The following is a 17,997-nucleotide window of genomic DNA, read 5'->3' as shown; positions in this document are numbered from 1 at the left end:
CATGTGTTGAGTTACACTGTGGCTCTCTGCTTCCTTTTTGTAAGTTTAGCCCTGGTTTATTCAGTGCAAGCAATACAATAAGAATACAGCATTAATAATTAAAATGCTCAATGGGTAACTTTGAGTAGCCAAAGGTGAACAGGAGAAAAGGAGTGATGCTGAACAAGCAGAAGTACACAGGAAGATGGAAGGAGATGCCAAGAAATCGAAACAGAAATATAGCAAGTAAACTGGCTCCAAGACCATTAGGGTTGGCACACCCGGGGCTGTGTCTCTTGCATGTGGCTGTTGTCAGACACTTGAATTTCTGGGATCTGCATATGTAAGTTTGCACACAGAGTGTTGTGCTCCTTCCAGCAGAACATATTAAGGCCTTAGCCTTCTCTGGGCACCACAAACTATGTGCCAGATGAAACCTGGTTACATTGTGGTTCCTGTGTGGTCGCCGTGACCTTTGGAAGAGAAGAATCTGGAGACATTTTAGGTTCACGTACAGGTCGGTGCAGCAGACTCAGAACTTTCTGTGCTTTGTGATGTGACTGGGCCTCAGCCTTGGTTCAGATCTTTTACAGCTGATGTGATGCATGCTGGTTGAACTGTGGGTGGAACTGAGGGTTACCTCAGTGCTTTCATTCAAATTGCAGTTTTATCAAATTAGCTACAGTATATTATGGAAGACCATGAGTACAATAATGTTTTACAGCAAATCCATCAGCTTAGTAGCTGGTTCTAGTAAAATTCTAGAATCCTAATATAGCCTAATCCTAGACTCTGTAAAACCTGAACTGTTAACTATAGCCAGTTTATTCAATCAATAATTATGATGTGTTCTGTTATTTTGCAAATTGGCTACATACTGTATGTGAAATCAATTTGTGATACTACTGTATTTACGGTTTTACTTTCAAATAAATGATTCATTTTTAAAATTGATTTCCAAATACCACATGCTGGTCTGTGGTCTTCCATATGTGTGAGAGGCATTACTCAGGCTTCAACATTTCAGGTTCACCGAATCTTAGAAGCTGTTGTCCAAAATAATATGCGACTATTGAAGTAAATAGCCTTGCGATTGGTTCAAGTTCAGCATGTAAAGGCTTTGCCCAAAACACACATTAACCTATGGGTCCAAATGTTAACAATCGCGCAGTTGAATGGAATTACTGCTTTTTTCTTCAAGCTCCTTACGTCAAGACCTTTTTGGAGTGTGTGTATGTTTGTTCTCCTTAAAAATTAAGAGTTTACAATAATTTTGCAGAAAGGGAGATTTTAGAAGAAAGCACGGGTGATAATGTCAGTGTTCGCTGAAGCAAAGCTGAGCTCCTGATTCGGAATGGTCACACAAAGTTCAGACAGCACCACAAGCTCCCTCATTGCGTCAGTAGGCAGATTCATCCTACGGGTTAGAAACAGGCAGAGAAATAACCTTGGCCGTTTGTAGCCTGCTTTGGCCAAACAGCAGGCAGTTTGGTTCGTTGCCAAGGCCGTAAAAACAGCTTTGTTTATTTATTTCTGAAAGCCACGCTAGACAAAGAACAATAGTCGAATGAATAGCATGAGTAACATGTGGGGGTGTTTGGTATGAAACCCTTTGGGGTAAATTGTGGATTACAATAAATATACCTACATGAGGAAAATGAGGCAAAGACCAAGAGCTCAAATGAAGGGCAATTTTTTTCTGTAGACAGAAAGGTCTTGTAAATTCCCAGCTGTGTGCATAGCTTCTCGGTAAAGATACTGAAATCTACAAGAAGCACCTCAAATAAGTTACACAAGGACAGAACAGACCTTATTGTTCCCAGTAACTGTTGAAAGGTTTTTAACCTTTCTAGAAAATTAATTCATTCTTTTCAGATGTTTTAGGCATCTCAATTCAAGATAGGCTAAATGGCAAAAACTATGACAGCCTTTTCATGACATGCAAAGGAGAATGTATACAAATTTTAAAACTAAGGACCAGATTTACTAAAGGATTGTGACTGTGACTGTGAATGTACAAGCAGAATTTACAAGCTCACAGTATCTATGTTGGAATTCCTAAATGGTTGCAATGGGTCAAATTTGCTATTAAAATGAGATTTATAGGGACTAACTCAATGTGCATCTTTCCTTTGATACATAGTTCTCTTTTCCAAACATGGCAGCAGTCCCTAAAGCTAGGAGAACACACGGAGGACTAAGAGAAAACAGAATAAGACAGGAGAGACTAGCCTATATCTTGTGCCTGGTTGCTCCTTATCCATTTCTTGCCACCTTGTAATCTGAAGATGTAGGCCTGCCATATTGTTTCAGAATAGTGTTTGATTATATGCCACCTCTGTTTCCAGATGGTATAAGCTGCGCTCCAAGTCGGGGAGAAAGGAGAAGGAGCGGGGGGAGCTCCAGGTCACGGTCCAGTTCACCCGGAACAACCTGACGGCCAGCATGTTCGACCTCTCCGTCAAAGACAAGCCGCGCTCCGCCTTCGGCAAGCTCAAGGACCGCATGTCCGGCAAGATGCGGGGGGACGTGGAGTCCACCTCCGCCATCGTCCCGGGGGGTTATGCCGTCCTGTCGGGCGGGGGGAGGCGCATCTCCGGGGAGGGCGAGGCGGACGACGACGAGGGCCGGCGGGGCAAGGTGAAGAGCTTCTTCCTCAAGGGCCGGCTGCGCAGGTCGTCGGACGTGCAGTCCAGCACGTCGCTGGCCTCCGAGTGCAGCGGGGCCTCGTCCCCCGGGGGGAGCCTCAGCCCCACCGCCGGGGTCAACATGCTGGTGTCCGACCTCTCCAACTCCCCCAGCGAGGACAGCAACCACCCGGCCGACAGCAGCCCCGGTGAGAGGCCCGGGGGAGGTGGGGCTCAGGCGCTGGGGAGTTTGCATGCAAGATCATTTTATGACCACTGGCCACTATTAAACAACCACTTTAACATTGCTGACAAATTTATCTGTGCTTCCCCTTGCATGTATACAGATGTCTTATCATGTGTATAGTCTAAAATTTTAGTGTATCCAAGCAAACATTTCTTTGTCTCTTTCTTATTTTCTTTCTTTCCTTTGTCGGAATGGTCCAGGCCTTTCTACATTTTTGGCTGGACCGCAACAGCGGGGCCAGCCCTACAAATACGAATGTCTGTGACTGAGTAACTGAGTGAGTGATGAAGTTACACCATTGGTCAGCCGAGTTATGAAGTCACACCATTGGTCTGCCGGTCCAGCCATATACTAGGTTTTGACCTGGTCTTGTTCCAACCCCATCTGTCTCTTCTGCTCTGTTTGTCTGTCTTTCTCTATCTCTGTGTCTCTTTCTCTGTCTCATATCCATGTCTTCTCTCACTCTTCTGCCCCCCCCCCCCAACAGTGCATCCTGTCCAGCCTCCCCCCAAGCTTATGACCCACAAGAGGGCGTTCAGCGACGAGGTCAGCAGGATCACCGTGGCCCTGCCCAGGCCCCGTGCCGTGGAGACGCTGCGGGCCCAGAATTCCTCCCTGTCCCGCTCCTCGCTTTGCATTAACGGGATCCATGTATACGGGGCGGAGCCGCTGGGGCCCAGCGGGGGCGGCGGCACCCTGCCCGCCACCCTGGGGCTGCTCCAAAAGTGCGCCCCCCTCTCGCGGTCGCTCCAGAACCTGGCCCGGCGGGCCGATGACCCTCGCAGGAGCCCCGGCACTGCCCGACGCTGGTCTTTCGACCGGGCCGGGAAGGAGGAGAAGGTGGCCCCACCCGCGGCGGCCGCCGCCTCCTTGGGCCAGTCAATGGAGGCCGCCATGCCGACTGTTCCCACGGCAATGGTGGGGCCAGATTCAGCCGGCGAGGGTAAGAAGCAGAAGAGGAATCTTTTCTCCCATGGGAGGGGCGAGTCAGCAGGGAAGGGCTCAGACACGCCCAAGGCAGAGCAGGGGCAGGCCCCGCCCCACACTGAGGAGAGATATAAGGGATGGTTCAGTGCCAAGGACTCACAGAACAAGCCAAGGTGAGCATAGCTGACTCCTGCCTGGAGTCTGCACTCCAGGTTTTCACTGTTATCTTCTCTTAGTGGACAGCCAGGCATCAGTGCAGTAATACTCTATTGCTGCGCCATCATGATATGATTTAATTTAAACAGGATTGCCCAATCCTGTTCTTGCAGATCTGTTTTCATTTCAACCCTAATCTGGCACACATGATTCTACTAATTAGCAGCTCAATGAGACCTCTAGCTCTTGAATGAGATTGGGTTGGAGTGAAAACCTACAGAATGGTGGATCTCCAGCAACAGGGTTGAGTAGCCTTGATGTAGCCTAAACACGGTGTTAGCATTAGTGTTATGATAATTACCATTAAGTACAGTGCTTTTAATACCGAGTAGCAATATTATAATACATATAGTAAGCTCCAAAACGTTTGGGACAAAGTCATATTTTTTCTTGATGTGGCTGAATAAATGCTGAGGATGTGCACTTTAATCACATGTGAATTTTTCAATTACAAATATAAAAGTACAGAGCTAAATCAAGAAAAAATATGTCTTTGTCCCAAACATTATGTAGCTCACTGTAATGTACTCAGTAGCCTTGAGATTTGAAATGGTTGATTGGTCGCATTAAACAGGGCTAAACCTGCTGTATTTGTTCCACATTGTTACGAGGTAGCTCATCATGCTGACACTAATGCTGAGAAATTCTGGCCCAGAAGGGTTTGCCCTGATGATACCCGAAAAGGGATGGTTAGCCAGCATATCATTTTCCTCTGAGACATTGGGTATGAGATTCAGGTTGTGTCGATTCATAGTCACAACTGGGAAGAATATGTGAGGGTTACTAATGTAATAATTTGACCCTAACCTGACCTAAGGCTAAATAATTATAGAACTTAAAAGTGGTTGGTCCCAAGTATTGCATGACTATGTGAGGAATAGTACATATTGTGGGCCATATAGTCTTGATCACACCCAAGGTTTGTTTGCATGTGTCATAGCCTTGGTTTATTTAATTTAATTTACCCTTTAACGGGCACAGCAAAAAAAAAAGAAAAAAAAAAAACACCTATCAAAAAATTATAAGAATTTGTTATTTTTTTCTTCCAGAAACCTCATAGTTAGAAACCCAATAAGTAAACAGGCACTTTAGTTGCCAGTTTACAGTGTCTACCATTCAGTATAAATGCACTCTTGGATGATTTCTCTTTAAATATATTGCCATTAAAATGTTCAGTTTTTAATTTTTTACGCTCTGCTTAATAATATAGTACAATCTATAAATATAGATTGGCACTCATCACAGTATATATCTGTTATTTCATGAGCAACAACCACATTTCAGTAGCTAAGTACTGTGCTGTGAAAAAGTATTTGTCGCCTTCCTGATATTCCCTATTATTGCACATTTGTCACACTGAGTGGTTTCAGATATTTAGACAAACTTTAATATTAGACAAAGAGAACCTGAGTAAACACAAAACACATTTTAAAAATTATTATTACTATTTTAATGAAAATAGTTATCAAACACCCATATCACCCATGTGAAAAAGTAATTGCCTCCTAACTAACTGGTTACACCACCTTTAGCTGCAATAACTGCAGCCAAACGCTTCCTATCATTTGGTATCAGTCTTTCACATTGCTGTGGAGGAATTCTTGCCCACTCTTCATTGCAGAACTGCTTTAATTCAGACAAATTGGTACAGTAGGTTTTCGAGCATAAACTGCTCATTTCAGGTCCTGCCACAGCATCTCTATTGGGCTCAATCAGGACTTTGGACTAAGCCACTATAATTTTGTTTCTTTTCAGTCATGTGGAAAAGAAACAAAATTAGGCCTGGCTTTTGTGTTTTGGATCATTGTCTTGCTGCATAACCCATTTGAGCTTCAGCTTTAGCTCATGGACAGGTGACCAGACATTCTTTTTAAGAATTTTCTGGTACAGAACAAAATTCATGGTTCCTTCAATAATGGAAAGCCATCTGGGTCTCAAGGCAGCAAAGCATCCCCACACCATCAAACTACCACCACTATGTTTGACTGTTGGTACAATGTTCTTACTGTGAAATGCTGTGTTTGCTTTTGTGGCATAGTGTGCTTGTATATACTTTGTGGTGACTACTTCACACTGATGGTAAGGTTAAACACGAGTGAGGTTTAGATTCAACAGGGCTGGCTTCAATCAAGCCTGGCTGTGTTCAGTCAGCTGAGTCTTATTATCAATTATCCATCCATCCATTATCTAGGCTATATCCACTTATCCTGGGCAGGGTCGCGGGGGGCGCTGGTGTCTATCCCAGCGTGCAGTGGGCAAGAGGCAGGAATACACCCTGGACAGGCCACCAATCTATTGCAGGGCACACACCATTTACTCACACACTCATACCTTATTCAGTTTCCCTTTGTCTAATATTACATTTTGTCTTATGATCTGAAACCATTCAGTGTGACAATTATGCTATAATAGGAGAAATCAGGAAGGGGACAAATACATTTTCATGAGACTGTCACAACTAATCAGCAGCTGATTCTGATTGTAATTGTGTGTTTTGCAGAAGGATTACCTTTCTGTGCTCAAGTAATCAATTAGCTACCATTAAATATGATTGCATATGGCTTTTTTACTACCAGTTAAAAATATAAAATTCCAGAGGGAATCATTTCTGGGCACTATCTAGGAAGGTGAAATGTACGATGACAGTCTATTATTTTCCTATTGTGAGCCTGATTTTCTATTATACTAAAGCAGGGGTGCACAACAAGGGTCGATCCGTTTCAGGATTTTGTGCCAACTTCTCTTCTTAATTATTCAATTAGCTTAATCATATCACTACAGCTGCACACAGCAAGTGTGTATTGGTAATGTTCTTTATATTCTAAGTTTCCTTAACATAGATCTCTGTCGTATACAATGCCTATCTGAGTTTCAGTGATATGTAAAGTTGATTGCAAAATTCTTCTTGGAGAGAAAGATGAGGTTATAACATATTATACGCAGAGGTTAAATCATCTCATTGAGATTCCAGTATACAAGATGGCTGGGTTTCTTATTAATGCAGCCCCGTGAATTACCTTTTCCTATTATAGAAACCTCATTAATTTTGTCTCGGTTCCACTCCTTGAACAGTATCTGGTTGGCAAAAATAAATTGATGTGGTAAGCACTGTTGTAAATTGCTGTATTGTATCACATTCTTTTAATAGAATTGGGAATAGATCATCTACATTTGTTTTAATTTCATCAACACTTCCTTTTCAAGAAAAATAAAGAATTGTGAATGAAGGGAAAAACTTGTAAACACAAGGAAAGGAAATTTAAGCAAAGACAATAGCATATTTGTAACATGTAAAGTTTACGATTGCTTGCAAATATCAAATGAATGCTTTCAAATTGATTTTCTTATTTGGAGTACATTTTAAGGTAAAAAATTTAGTGTACAGTTTATTTTTTAAATATATTTTTGATCTCAACTCACATTGCTTTACTTTTGCTTACAATTTTTTTCTTCATTTACATTTTTTTAAATTATTTATTTTAAAACACCTATACTTGTGGCACTAAATTGAAACCAAATTTGAGATTACTCTTTCAGCTGTAGTATATTGGCTGCTTAACAGCCCAGAAGTCATGTTATTGACCTTGTAAATGATAAATGATATTTCCTTTAAAAGTCCTGTAAAATTCCATTTGACACAGCGCTAACTGTGAGGATCATGTTTGCCTTCCCTCCACAGCCAGGAAGTGTCTCCTATGGTAGAAACCAGCACAGATGCACCCTGTCACCCTTCACCTTGCTCCCCCAATCGCTTGCTGCCTTGCCCCTCCCCTGCTTCTGCTTCACCAGGCAGTGGGCATAATGCTAACCCCTTCACCCCCTCCCCTGCTACCCCACCCATATCTCCCTCCAACCCCTTCCTCACCCGTCTGCAGTGCAACCCCTTCTATGAGGAGCTCCTTGCCGATCAGGCGCTAAAATCTACCCTACCTACACAACCGCGCCCCTCCAGCTCTCCCCTCTGGCCCTCCGCAACTGCCCCTTCCAGGCTCGGCGCCCCCACCACCACCCCCAATGCTGTGCCTCAGAGACCATTTGTTCCTCAGAGGGAGCGCCCCAAGGGTGTGTCCCGACAGAGGTCCCTTCCCGCCCTACTGCCCAGAACTTCTAACTCCTCCCCCAACCCCTTCACCCCACGCTCCCTGTCTGAGAGCGGCTGCGAGTGGGATGAGTTTGAAGCCTTCGCGACCAACAGGCTGAAGTCACCGCGAGGTCCCAATCCCAGAAGGAACGGCGGAGTCAAGGAGTGGCCTGTGGGTGGGATTGCAGAGGAGACTGTGGCTAATGAAGCATCAATCCCAGCCGGGAAAGTCCCGCCTCTTCCCCCGCGATGGCCTGTGAGGACTCCGGTGAAAGAGTGCCGCAGTGACAGCTGGCTGGACAGAGCCCAGGAGCTAGCAGTGAAGAAGGAGGCATGTCTGCTGTCTCAGACAGATGCGGCTTCCATGCTACACCGCAAGGAGGGGGAGCGCAAGAGAAACACCCCTTGCTCATTCCAGGATCTCCTTTCTGAGGAGAAAGCCAAAACGACAGAACCACTCATGAAACCCTCCAACTATGATCCATCGTCAAGGTATGATTGTCCTGTGAGCAGCTTCTCTGACATGTCCGCAGCGTTGCAACACCAAGATAGTCTTAGGATGTCAGGCTGTGACGCTGAGGGCTTGGCATGGAACCACAGGCTTCAACAAGGACAAACTTCTGGAGAACAAGGACTCAACAATGAAACAAACCTGAGCAGCCCACCTGAGTTCTTCCCCTTAGAAATGCCTGAAGGATTATATGAAGAAGTTTCTACAAGCGGTACTTTTGTAGAAGTGGAAGACAAGCTTCCTTCACTTTTAATGGAAACATACAGTAATAAATCAGAGGCCCAAGGAGCTAAGACTGTTTCCACTGCCACTATCCCAACACACATACTCTGTATGGGTAACCAGAAGTCCCATGTCAATTCTGCTACTGCACTTGAGCCTGTTCCTAATGTTACCACCATCCATCCAAGCACGACTAACACCAAAATGTTTGATTCTAAAGTTAACGCACAAGTCTCCAATAAAAACATTTGTGATTCACAGCTTGGCAGTATTGACTCTGCTCCTTCTGGTGGTGCCAGGATTGACAATGTCTTTGAGATAAACAACAACACAGACAAAGATTTTGGCATGTCTCTATCTACTCTTGGACCCCTCCCTAACAAAGTGCACCAAAATAAATGCCACAGCTTGACCTCAAACACCATCCCAAATTCCACTACTGTGTCGGTGGATTGTGGCGATGCAGGCGGCTGCATGCCTGTTGCTCCTGGTCCAATTGTGAGATCTACATTTGGGATGAACAGAAATGCTGCTGAAGTTCTGGTCCTGGAGTCAGATTTCAATATTTCTACAGAACCAGTGGAAGCTCCTTCTTCTGAGATCCGGCATCCACCTGGGACTTCTGCGGAAGGAAGTGCTTCAGGGAATGCTAACAAAGGGGTCATTGGCAAAGAATGCTCTCAGGCAGAATGGCCACCCAGAGACCAAAAGACAGCGATGCCCAGCCAGGACTCACATCTCAGCGACACATTTCAAGGAAATCTTAAACAGGAAAATGGAACCTCAAACTTGAAGACATCAAACAAAGCTTCTATAGCTCATCCTAACTGCAGCAACCCTTTGCCAAGTCATTGTACAGAGACAAATGAGTCAAGAACTGTATATGAACCAGGGGCACTTAACTCCTGTACTCCTGCTGAAGATAAAACTATTGGGGAAACCACAGAGATAGAACATGGTCATCATCCTGTGAAATCCACCGCCGGTGAAGACACAGCGGAAAAGGATGGCTCTTTGTTCAAGGCTACATGCTCCTCGAATGATCCTTCTTTCATTGAGCTATCGCAGGAGGATGGATGCAACAAGCAGGAAGTTAGCGAGCCACCGCCCAAACCACCCAGGCTTTGTAACGAGTCAGCAATAGCTGGTCAATATGTGAACGAGGGACCTAACGCAAGCCAGGAGGCTGTATTTTGCAGGAAGGGTGGGTGTGCAGAACCGAGTATGATGGAATGTCCTCTTTCTGAAAGCACACAGAAAATCAGCTTTGAGGATCTCCATGCCAAAGTGGCCCCAGGCTCAAGAAGTCAGACTCAGCCCAGGCTCCCACTGCATGGCTCTGCTCCTTGGGCTTCTGCCTCCTCCCAAGCAGCTAAAACTAACGCTCCGTCCACCATCTTCCCCCCGCCCGCCCTGATCCTCCCTACTGTGAGGCCAATAGCAGGGACCGCCCAGACCACCGCTACCCCCTCCTCCACTGCTCCGCCTGTGATTGGCTCAGCGCACACAGTTCTGCCCAAGGAGACATACCCGGCTACCAGCTCCCTGTCCCACCAAGAGAGCAGGTGAGACCACATGCAAATGCCCCGCTAAGGGGAGAGCCACCAAACCCCCTCCCCTCTCTCCTTTTTAATTTTGCCCAATCCATATATTTCAGCTGTTGCATTCATTTTGCATGACAATGAGCTCACCACACATTATTTGCATTGTCATCTGAACATTTATAGTTGTAGATAGTGCTGCACAGGTTATTAACAAATATTATCTCTTGATATGAAAAAATACTGAGTTTGGGTACTGAACATATTTTACTCCCGGGTCTTCAGTAACACCTCCCTCAACAAGAATTACTGTACAGTACCTTCTGTTGTAACTATTCTGTTTTTATACAACATATAATAACATATTTAATATAAGGCCAGGTTAAAGATTTGATGAAAAAGTCTAGCACAAACCAGGTGTAATTGGCCAAAAAATGTTCCCTTTGCTCCTATTAATTTACTTAGATTTATAATCTATGATTCTCAGGTAGGACAAACCATTGTATTTTTGTAATATTCTGATATTTTTGTTGTATATAACTAGAGCAACATCCCTGCATTAGACAATAGTATTTGTCAAATTCTTTGAGCATTGTTCTTGTTATCACATGTGAATGCCTGACTCTACAGAATAGCACAGGTGAGTTTTGGCAGAAAAAGTAACAGGTATTCAAATATGAGAGTCCAACCCAGGGAAAGAGGGCAGTCTTAATATGACATTGCCTTCACAGAATCTCCAATTTCATTTGTATTTCAAAATGTATTTTTTCCTTTTCTTATGTATATCATGTTCACTTTCCCTAATTTTAGGTCCATATTTCATACATTTGTTCCATTGTTTTAATGTTTTTTAATGGGATGTGCTTTTGAGTTACATATTATCTCAGATTTTAGTGTGATATCGATTTTTGGCTAAACTGGCGGTGTTCAGTTTAAATTTCCCCCAAGTCACTTCCTGTTCTTTGTTTATGCTGTTGAATCATAAAACTGTTCTTTGTGTTGAATTCAGCTAGCAAGGTGAGGGTCGGTGAATGATGCTTCTCACCACTGGCTTTCCATTGCAGTTTGTTTCCCTTGTCTTTTTTATAGCCAGTCCCTACACACTGATGTGTCCTTAGGGTAAAGAGGTCTTTATAGAATTGATAATGGAAGCATGGGAAGGGTCAAAGTCTTTGGTTCAGAAATGTCCATTTCATGACATCGAGAGAACATTGTATGCTATTAAACACATGTAGAAAAGGGCCTTGTTTTATGGCTTTTGGCTCCTGATTGAATCCCATCAGGGTCCCTCTGATTACTTGTTGGGGTTGGGCCGCAGGAACACTGATCAGCATTAAATTATTAAAATTTAAGTTTTTCATGACTCCTCGATTCTGATCCAGAATATATTTGCTTTTTTTTTGCTTTGGTTAAAGGCGTCTTGCTCCACCTGTGGGCTGCGTAGTGCTTTTTCAGTGCTGTATTGATCCTTGTTCTCTTGCCTCATAGAACATAAGATGGAAAATGTGCATGGCTGTCAATCAAAAGTGGGTCTCTCTTCTTCCTCAGGAACTTTCCGCCTGATCTCCTCTGGCTGCTTTTCTAACAACCTGACTGACCTTGTCTACTGACTTCTCTCTCTCTCTCTCTCTCTCTCTCTCTCTCTCTCTCGTGCGCTCTCTCTCCTTTTATCACTTCTCTCCCACTACCACTTCTCTCTCACATCCCTATTTGTTATTATTAGCCAATCTTAGTTTTAGTCTTTCTGCTTTCTTTTTTATCCCCCTTTTTATATCACTCTGCCTGTCTCCCTTGTGTCCTCTTTTTCGTCACCCCCAATGTCTCACCCTCAATCTTCTCTTTCTCTTATTGGTCTGCTCTGATTGGTCAGCATTGGTTAGTTGAACTATGCACTTGTTCTTCAAGGAACCAATGTCAGACAAATGACAGAGGGTGGTTATTTATCCAGGGACTTTTTAACTGATGTCTGGGGCACTCCAGAAATCATTGGTTGAGTCTGTAAGTCCTTTCACGACACTGATTTGTGCATTCCATAATGTAACATGATATTCCATGCCAGGGGAGTTGCTGACTGTTTCTGTATTTATAAAATCTGTCCTGTGATTTGAGAAAGATAAATGCTTATATAGAACTTTCCTGCTAGCAGTATTTATTGTTGAAACAAATATGACACAACTGTGGGCCAAATCAAGCTTTGACATTCACTCTGAGCAGAGCTTGGATGGGGTCATGGTAAGGTATTCATTTCCCAAACTTAACCTCAGTGATTCCCTCTCCACCCCTTCATCCGTTTCCTCTTCAGCCCCCACCCTGTGAAGCCACTGACCGCTTCAGCTCTCCAGGGAGAAAAGAAGCCAGAAGGCCGCTCAGTACTGGTCAGTGGTTTGGAGAAGCTCAAGTCCACCATTCACCCGGGGCGAGCGTCCCAGCCAGCTGAGCCTGGGAGTGAGAGTAGCAAGGTAGGCATGGAAGCAGCTGTAGACATGTTGTACTGTTGGCTTAAGTATCTCCAGTCCTTTAGAGAAAACATATTTTTAAGTTGTAGCCTTTCTGTCTTAAGGGTTTCACTCCCCTTTATGAGAAATAACTGCAGTTTCATCTAGAACATGGGTGGCAGTCCTGGAAGACCACAGTGTCTCCTGGTTTTTTATTGTGTTTCAACACAAGTGATTCGTTTCAATCCTTGAGTTTACACACCTTGTTCTCAGTGCTTGTTCTTGGCTGCTGATTGAAAGGAAACCACAAATGCCTACAGACAGTCCAACCCTCCAGGACTGGATTTTGACACCCCTGATTTGGAACCTCATGCAAAACAATAATAAATGCCAATGTAAAATATGAAATCCAAAAATCTCAAGACTATACTTTCTAATGCATTTACAGTGTACAGCCCTGGAATGTATTGAATAATAAAGAAATAATTTTAATATAGTGCATATGTACACACACATATCATAAAATGTATTGTATATTTTATGTCATTAAAAACCAACAATACACTACACTGTATATGCAAAAAGGAACACATGTAGAAGTAAATCTGCCTTATTTTTTTTTTTTGTTGGTGTTGATTTTAATTTATATTTTAACCTTTGATGCAATAGTTCTGTGTTCATAAGAATAGGTGACTGAGCCTGTAAATGAAGCTGTATGGGAAAAAGCAATGCAAATTTTATTAAGCAGTGGTGTTGCAGTTAGCGAATATTGTACTTGGCTTCGGTTGTCACTTACACTTTGTGTGCAGGCAATTATTGATCAGAATCACAGCAAATGAACTGTCTCTTCAGAGATATCTTCTCAATTAATAAATACATACATGGAGCTGCTATTGTTAAATGCCTAATATCTCATTTTTCAAATGGTGACATGATAGCCATAGTTCTTGCAGTTTTAGAATTTAGAAAGGTAGGGTTTGCGTACATAGTATTTGTAGCGCATGTGCAAGAGACTACATATATTATAATAGTATAAAGAAACGTTAATCATCAAAATGTAACAATTTCATTCAGTGTGTGTGAACAGAAGTCTTAGTTATTGCATTCATCTTAAGTTTTACTGTACATGAATTACTAACCATTTTTTGTCATTCAAGTACTTATTTGTTAGAGATTATATTTAGCAAATGGATTAAAAACTGGATTGAGATAAAAATAAAGGGGCTTCTAACTATGGTCAATGTCTGTTTAGGCATTGAGAAAGACTCAGAAATTTGTTGTGTAGTTCTGACTGAATGGAGCCTTGGGCAATCGTTGTCTTTCATTGCTTTCTATTTAAAAACCGGTGGCATACTTCTATGAATCTGTTTCACTGTGGCAATGGGCCAGCCATAAATCGGCAGAGCAGACTACACATTGAAAATACTGTATGCTTGTCTATGTACAGTATGTTTTGCATCACAAGTGTGGTAGTTGCTGGACTGTAAATACACATTGCGGTGCAATGTCACATTCTAAGGTGAAGCACAGGAGGACAACTGTATGGTATATGTCAAATGTGTTCAGAATATTTAACTCTGAATATTTCATGTTTAGCTTATTAACAGGATAAAGGAACAAATAACTTGTTTGCAGGCTTGAATTATCAAACAAAAATGTAATGCTTCTTTCAAAGAAGTATCCTTCCACGTGAAGGAGAACATCTTTACACACATCTCTCTCCATTTCTCCCGAACAGTCTCTTTCAGAGAGAGCAGCCCAGTACGACCACCTTACCAACAACGAAATCATCGCTCTGTTACTGCAGCGAGAGGCGGAGCTGGAGAAAAAGGGGGTGGAGTTTGAAAAGCAGGGGGCATTGCTGGAGAAGCGGGAGGTAGAGCTAAAGAAGATGAAGGTACAGGTGCGGGATCTGGAGGACTACATCGACAGGCTGTTGGTGCGCATCATGGAGCAGACGCCCACAATTCTGCAGGTGCGCTCCAGATACAAGTGAAGGTCTGGCCCCATTGGCTTGGGGGGAACGGGGTTTAAACTCCACCCAAAACCACACCCACTACCCCATTTTACTATACTGCCCTTTCAATTTGGACTCAGGTTAGGAAAATTGTTTGCATGTATACCTCCTTGGTTTTAATTATTTATGAAGGATAAGGACATATCAGAGGTGCTGGTAGGGGTTGGGTGGCTGGATGATTTGATTGATGATCCAGATGGTTCATATGAAAATGATTAGCGTGGATTAAAAAAGAGCCAGCCTCACCTGTGTTAACCATACCTTCAGAGTGAATTTTTTTAGATGGCAGTGTTTATAATATAAGCAAGCACCTTCTCTCTTCAAAAATAAGACTCATTGCTTTTCCTGGGACTCCGAAGTGTTTGGCTACTCTGTGCTCTTCTATGTAATATCTGAAAGCCAAATTAGCCATAAAAATATGGGACAAACCCTAGAGAATCAAAATTCCCAGAGATCAGAGAACATTCTTAGATTTCAGCTCATGAGAAGTTCACATAACGTATGTCACTCAAGGCTGCTTTGTTATTATGCTGCCTTTATTATTGTTTTATTTTTGTTTAAAGAAAAACATGCAGTATGATGCATACTGTGGGATCCGCTCAGACTTTGTGACACAGAGATGTGCACTGCAGCTTCTCTAAAGCTAGAGTGTGGAGCTGAGTCCTTTGGCTTTTTCGCTGTGCTGTTGGCACAGCTTTTGTATAGTTCTAGCAAAATGCCTCAGAACTGGCTTTGGCTGGCTGGCTCTGCATCCGTCCCCCTTCAACACACCTCCTTCCTACACTTCTGCCGCTTACCTTGCTTCCAAGTGTGCGAAAAGGAAGGGAGATGTTTAGTAGCACGTATGCCATATGGACCTGCCAAATGCTGCCTTATTTTATATTTTTTTGTTGGTGTTGATTTTTGTTCATTTATATTTTAACCTTTGATGCAATAGTTCTGTGTTCATAAGAATATATGACTGAGCCTGTAAATGAAGCTGTACTTTGAATATCCAAAGTATGATACAGGGTGGGGTAATTTACCGTTGTGCGATACCAACGTGCTTCCAAAACATCACTTAAATTCTGTGAATGGTAATGAGTGTTTTTTGTTTGTTGTTTGTTTGTTTTTTTACTTAATAGTTTTTCTTAATTTTTATATGCATTCAATGTAAAAATGTCTAGAAATGTATAATTTAAATATTTTTTGTTTTTATTTTGTTTTTGCGGACTACCTCCCTTCCAAGCTTCCATTAAGAGAACAACATTAAACATGCATTGTAAACTTCTCCGAAAATTCTCTGTAAAATGTGTAGCCTCAACTGTGGTGTATATATAGTATATATTGTCCTGTGTGTTGACACAGTATTAATGCTTATTCAAACCTATGCAGCCATGTTATTGACCAATATCACTCCTGATTGCGCTTTTAAAAACTGCAGTAGATGCAGCACAGGCAGTGCGGGCTCGCAGTTGGTCTGTTAGAATATTTTTTGTACAGTTTTATCACACAGTAAGGTGCTTCAAAGAGTCTTAACAACCAGCTACTGACCACTTTTGTGTGATTGCTTTGGTGTTTCCTCTTGATGATGTAGACATAACAAACTGAAGTAGCTTTGTCTGCAGTTATACCATGCAATTTCATTTGTCCATTTTTCATGTGGTCCAAGGAATTCATGTGGTATGTGGAACAAGGGGTGTAGTTTTTAAATGTTAATGTGTTATGTGCTTTACATTTCATTCCATAAAGTTTTGCATTCTCTTCATGCCAGTTCATTATTAATTTTTGTTGGAATTATTCTAAGCACTTTAAGGCTTACAATAAGATGTTAATTTTCTTCTCAGACTTGGTTTGGTATGCAGTTACATTGTACTGCTCTACATTACCCATTGCACTTGACAGAAAAGAAACGCAGCATTACAGTAGTTCATTTAGTATAAGTATACCTGATACCTGATTTTTTTATAGTACGGCTTTTAAAAAGCAATTAAACCTGCAAATTGAAAAAGCTTTCTTCACGCACACCTTGATTGTGTTTGTCCTTTTGGATTTTGTCTGTGTGTCTCATTTGGTTTCTTGACACTCAGGGCTAATGTTGCAAATATAAGGTAACATCAACACACATTTCTGTTAGTCCATGCACGGCTTCTTTGGGACATACACAGTGATTCACTATTATTGACCACTGCAAAACCATGCCTCGCTTTTGTTTTAGTTTTGCAACTGTGTGCACTGTTATTATATTCTTGTTTGGAAAGGCCACTTGTTTCGAAAATTTGTAGAGGTGTTCCACTGGAGTTTATGTGACAAGTTCAACACGTGTTATACTACGCCATACATGTCATTTCCAAGTATCAGTCATCTTCAATGCCCTGTAGCGTATCTTACATAAATGAAGGGCAGAAATTAATTGATCTAAAGATTCTTAATTCATCTCTTTTTTTCATTGTTGTTGGACTGTTTATTCAGCATTTTGTGTTCCAGGAATCAAATGTGTTCAGTGTTAATTTTTCCCCATGTTGGTTGTATGTGATATTTCCAGCAAAAGGTTCTCACTCACAAAAATGTGTGATTTCAGCACTGTGGTGTGAAATAAAAACCCGCTTTTCACCCTTAAGTCTGTGGTATTTCTTCAGATGTTATCATTACTGTATTTCTGTAGTCAATGTGCAGAAGGACTGAACATACTTAGATCTAATTTGAAATTATTTTCATGGGTATGAGTACTGAAACTAAAGTACAATCAAAAAATAGCATGTACGGTTCTGTGAAAATGTTTTCTGAATTAAGTGAATTAAGTGAAATGGCAAATTTGCAACAATGTAGCAAATTCACAAAATTGCTAAAGTACCAAAGTATGTAATTTTCAAATTTCAATCAAATTCCACTGATCTGTGTCAATAACACTCCGGTCAATTATATACATTTTATTAGTTGCATGTAACACTTATCTTCATGTCATGAACAGGCTACCTTACAAAGGACAACCGAGGTCTAAATTCTTTTTTGTTGTTGTTTTCAAGTTGAGTGTTGCAGATTATTATCTTGCCAGCCACAAGAGGGCTCTGCTGATTTCAAAATGGTATTGTTTTTGATTTATTGCCTCCGGGCCATATTAGGTTGCTACAAATTACCGATTCAGTTTTCAGTTATAATTTAGACCGGAATGAAGCAGACTTAATGTATTCTTTGTATTGAATTTGTGCTAATTT

At 42.0% G+C, this 17,997-nt stretch overlaps 1 protein-coding gene across 1 annotated transcript in view; it reads left to right on the top strand.

Annotated features, from left to right (window-relative positions):
• LOC118231459 (rab11 family-interacting protein 1-like) overlaps window positions 1-14,846 on the top strand; it is a 30,734-nt gene extending 15,888 nt beyond the window's left edge. Inside the window, exons 2-6 of the mRNA XM_035425266.1 lie at window positions 2,328-2,815; window positions 3,341-3,953; window positions 7,676-10,375; window positions 12,654-12,810; window positions 14,525-14,846. Coding sequence (XP_035281157.1) covers window positions 2,328-2,815; window positions 3,341-3,953; window positions 7,676-10,375; window positions 12,654-12,810; window positions 14,525-14,782 — 4,216 coding nt within the window. The 3' untranslated portion in view covers window positions 14,783-14,846. The remainder of the gene's footprint in view (window positions 1-2,327; window positions 2,816-3,340; window positions 3,954-7,675; window positions 10,376-12,653; window positions 12,811-14,524) is intronic.
• Window positions 14,847-17,997: the final 3,151 nt, after the last annotated feature.

Source organism: Anguilla anguilla, chromosome 7 (genome assembly GCF_013347855.1).
Source record: "Anguilla anguilla isolate fAngAng1 chromosome 7, fAngAng1.pri, whole genome shotgun sequence".
In the NCBI taxonomy this organism is placed as follows: domain Eukaryota; kingdom Metazoa; phylum Chordata; class Actinopteri; order Anguilliformes; family Anguillidae; genus Anguilla; species Anguilla anguilla.
Note: the sequence above shows the minus strand (reverse complement) of the source record. Positions and strands in the feature narration are given on the sequence as shown.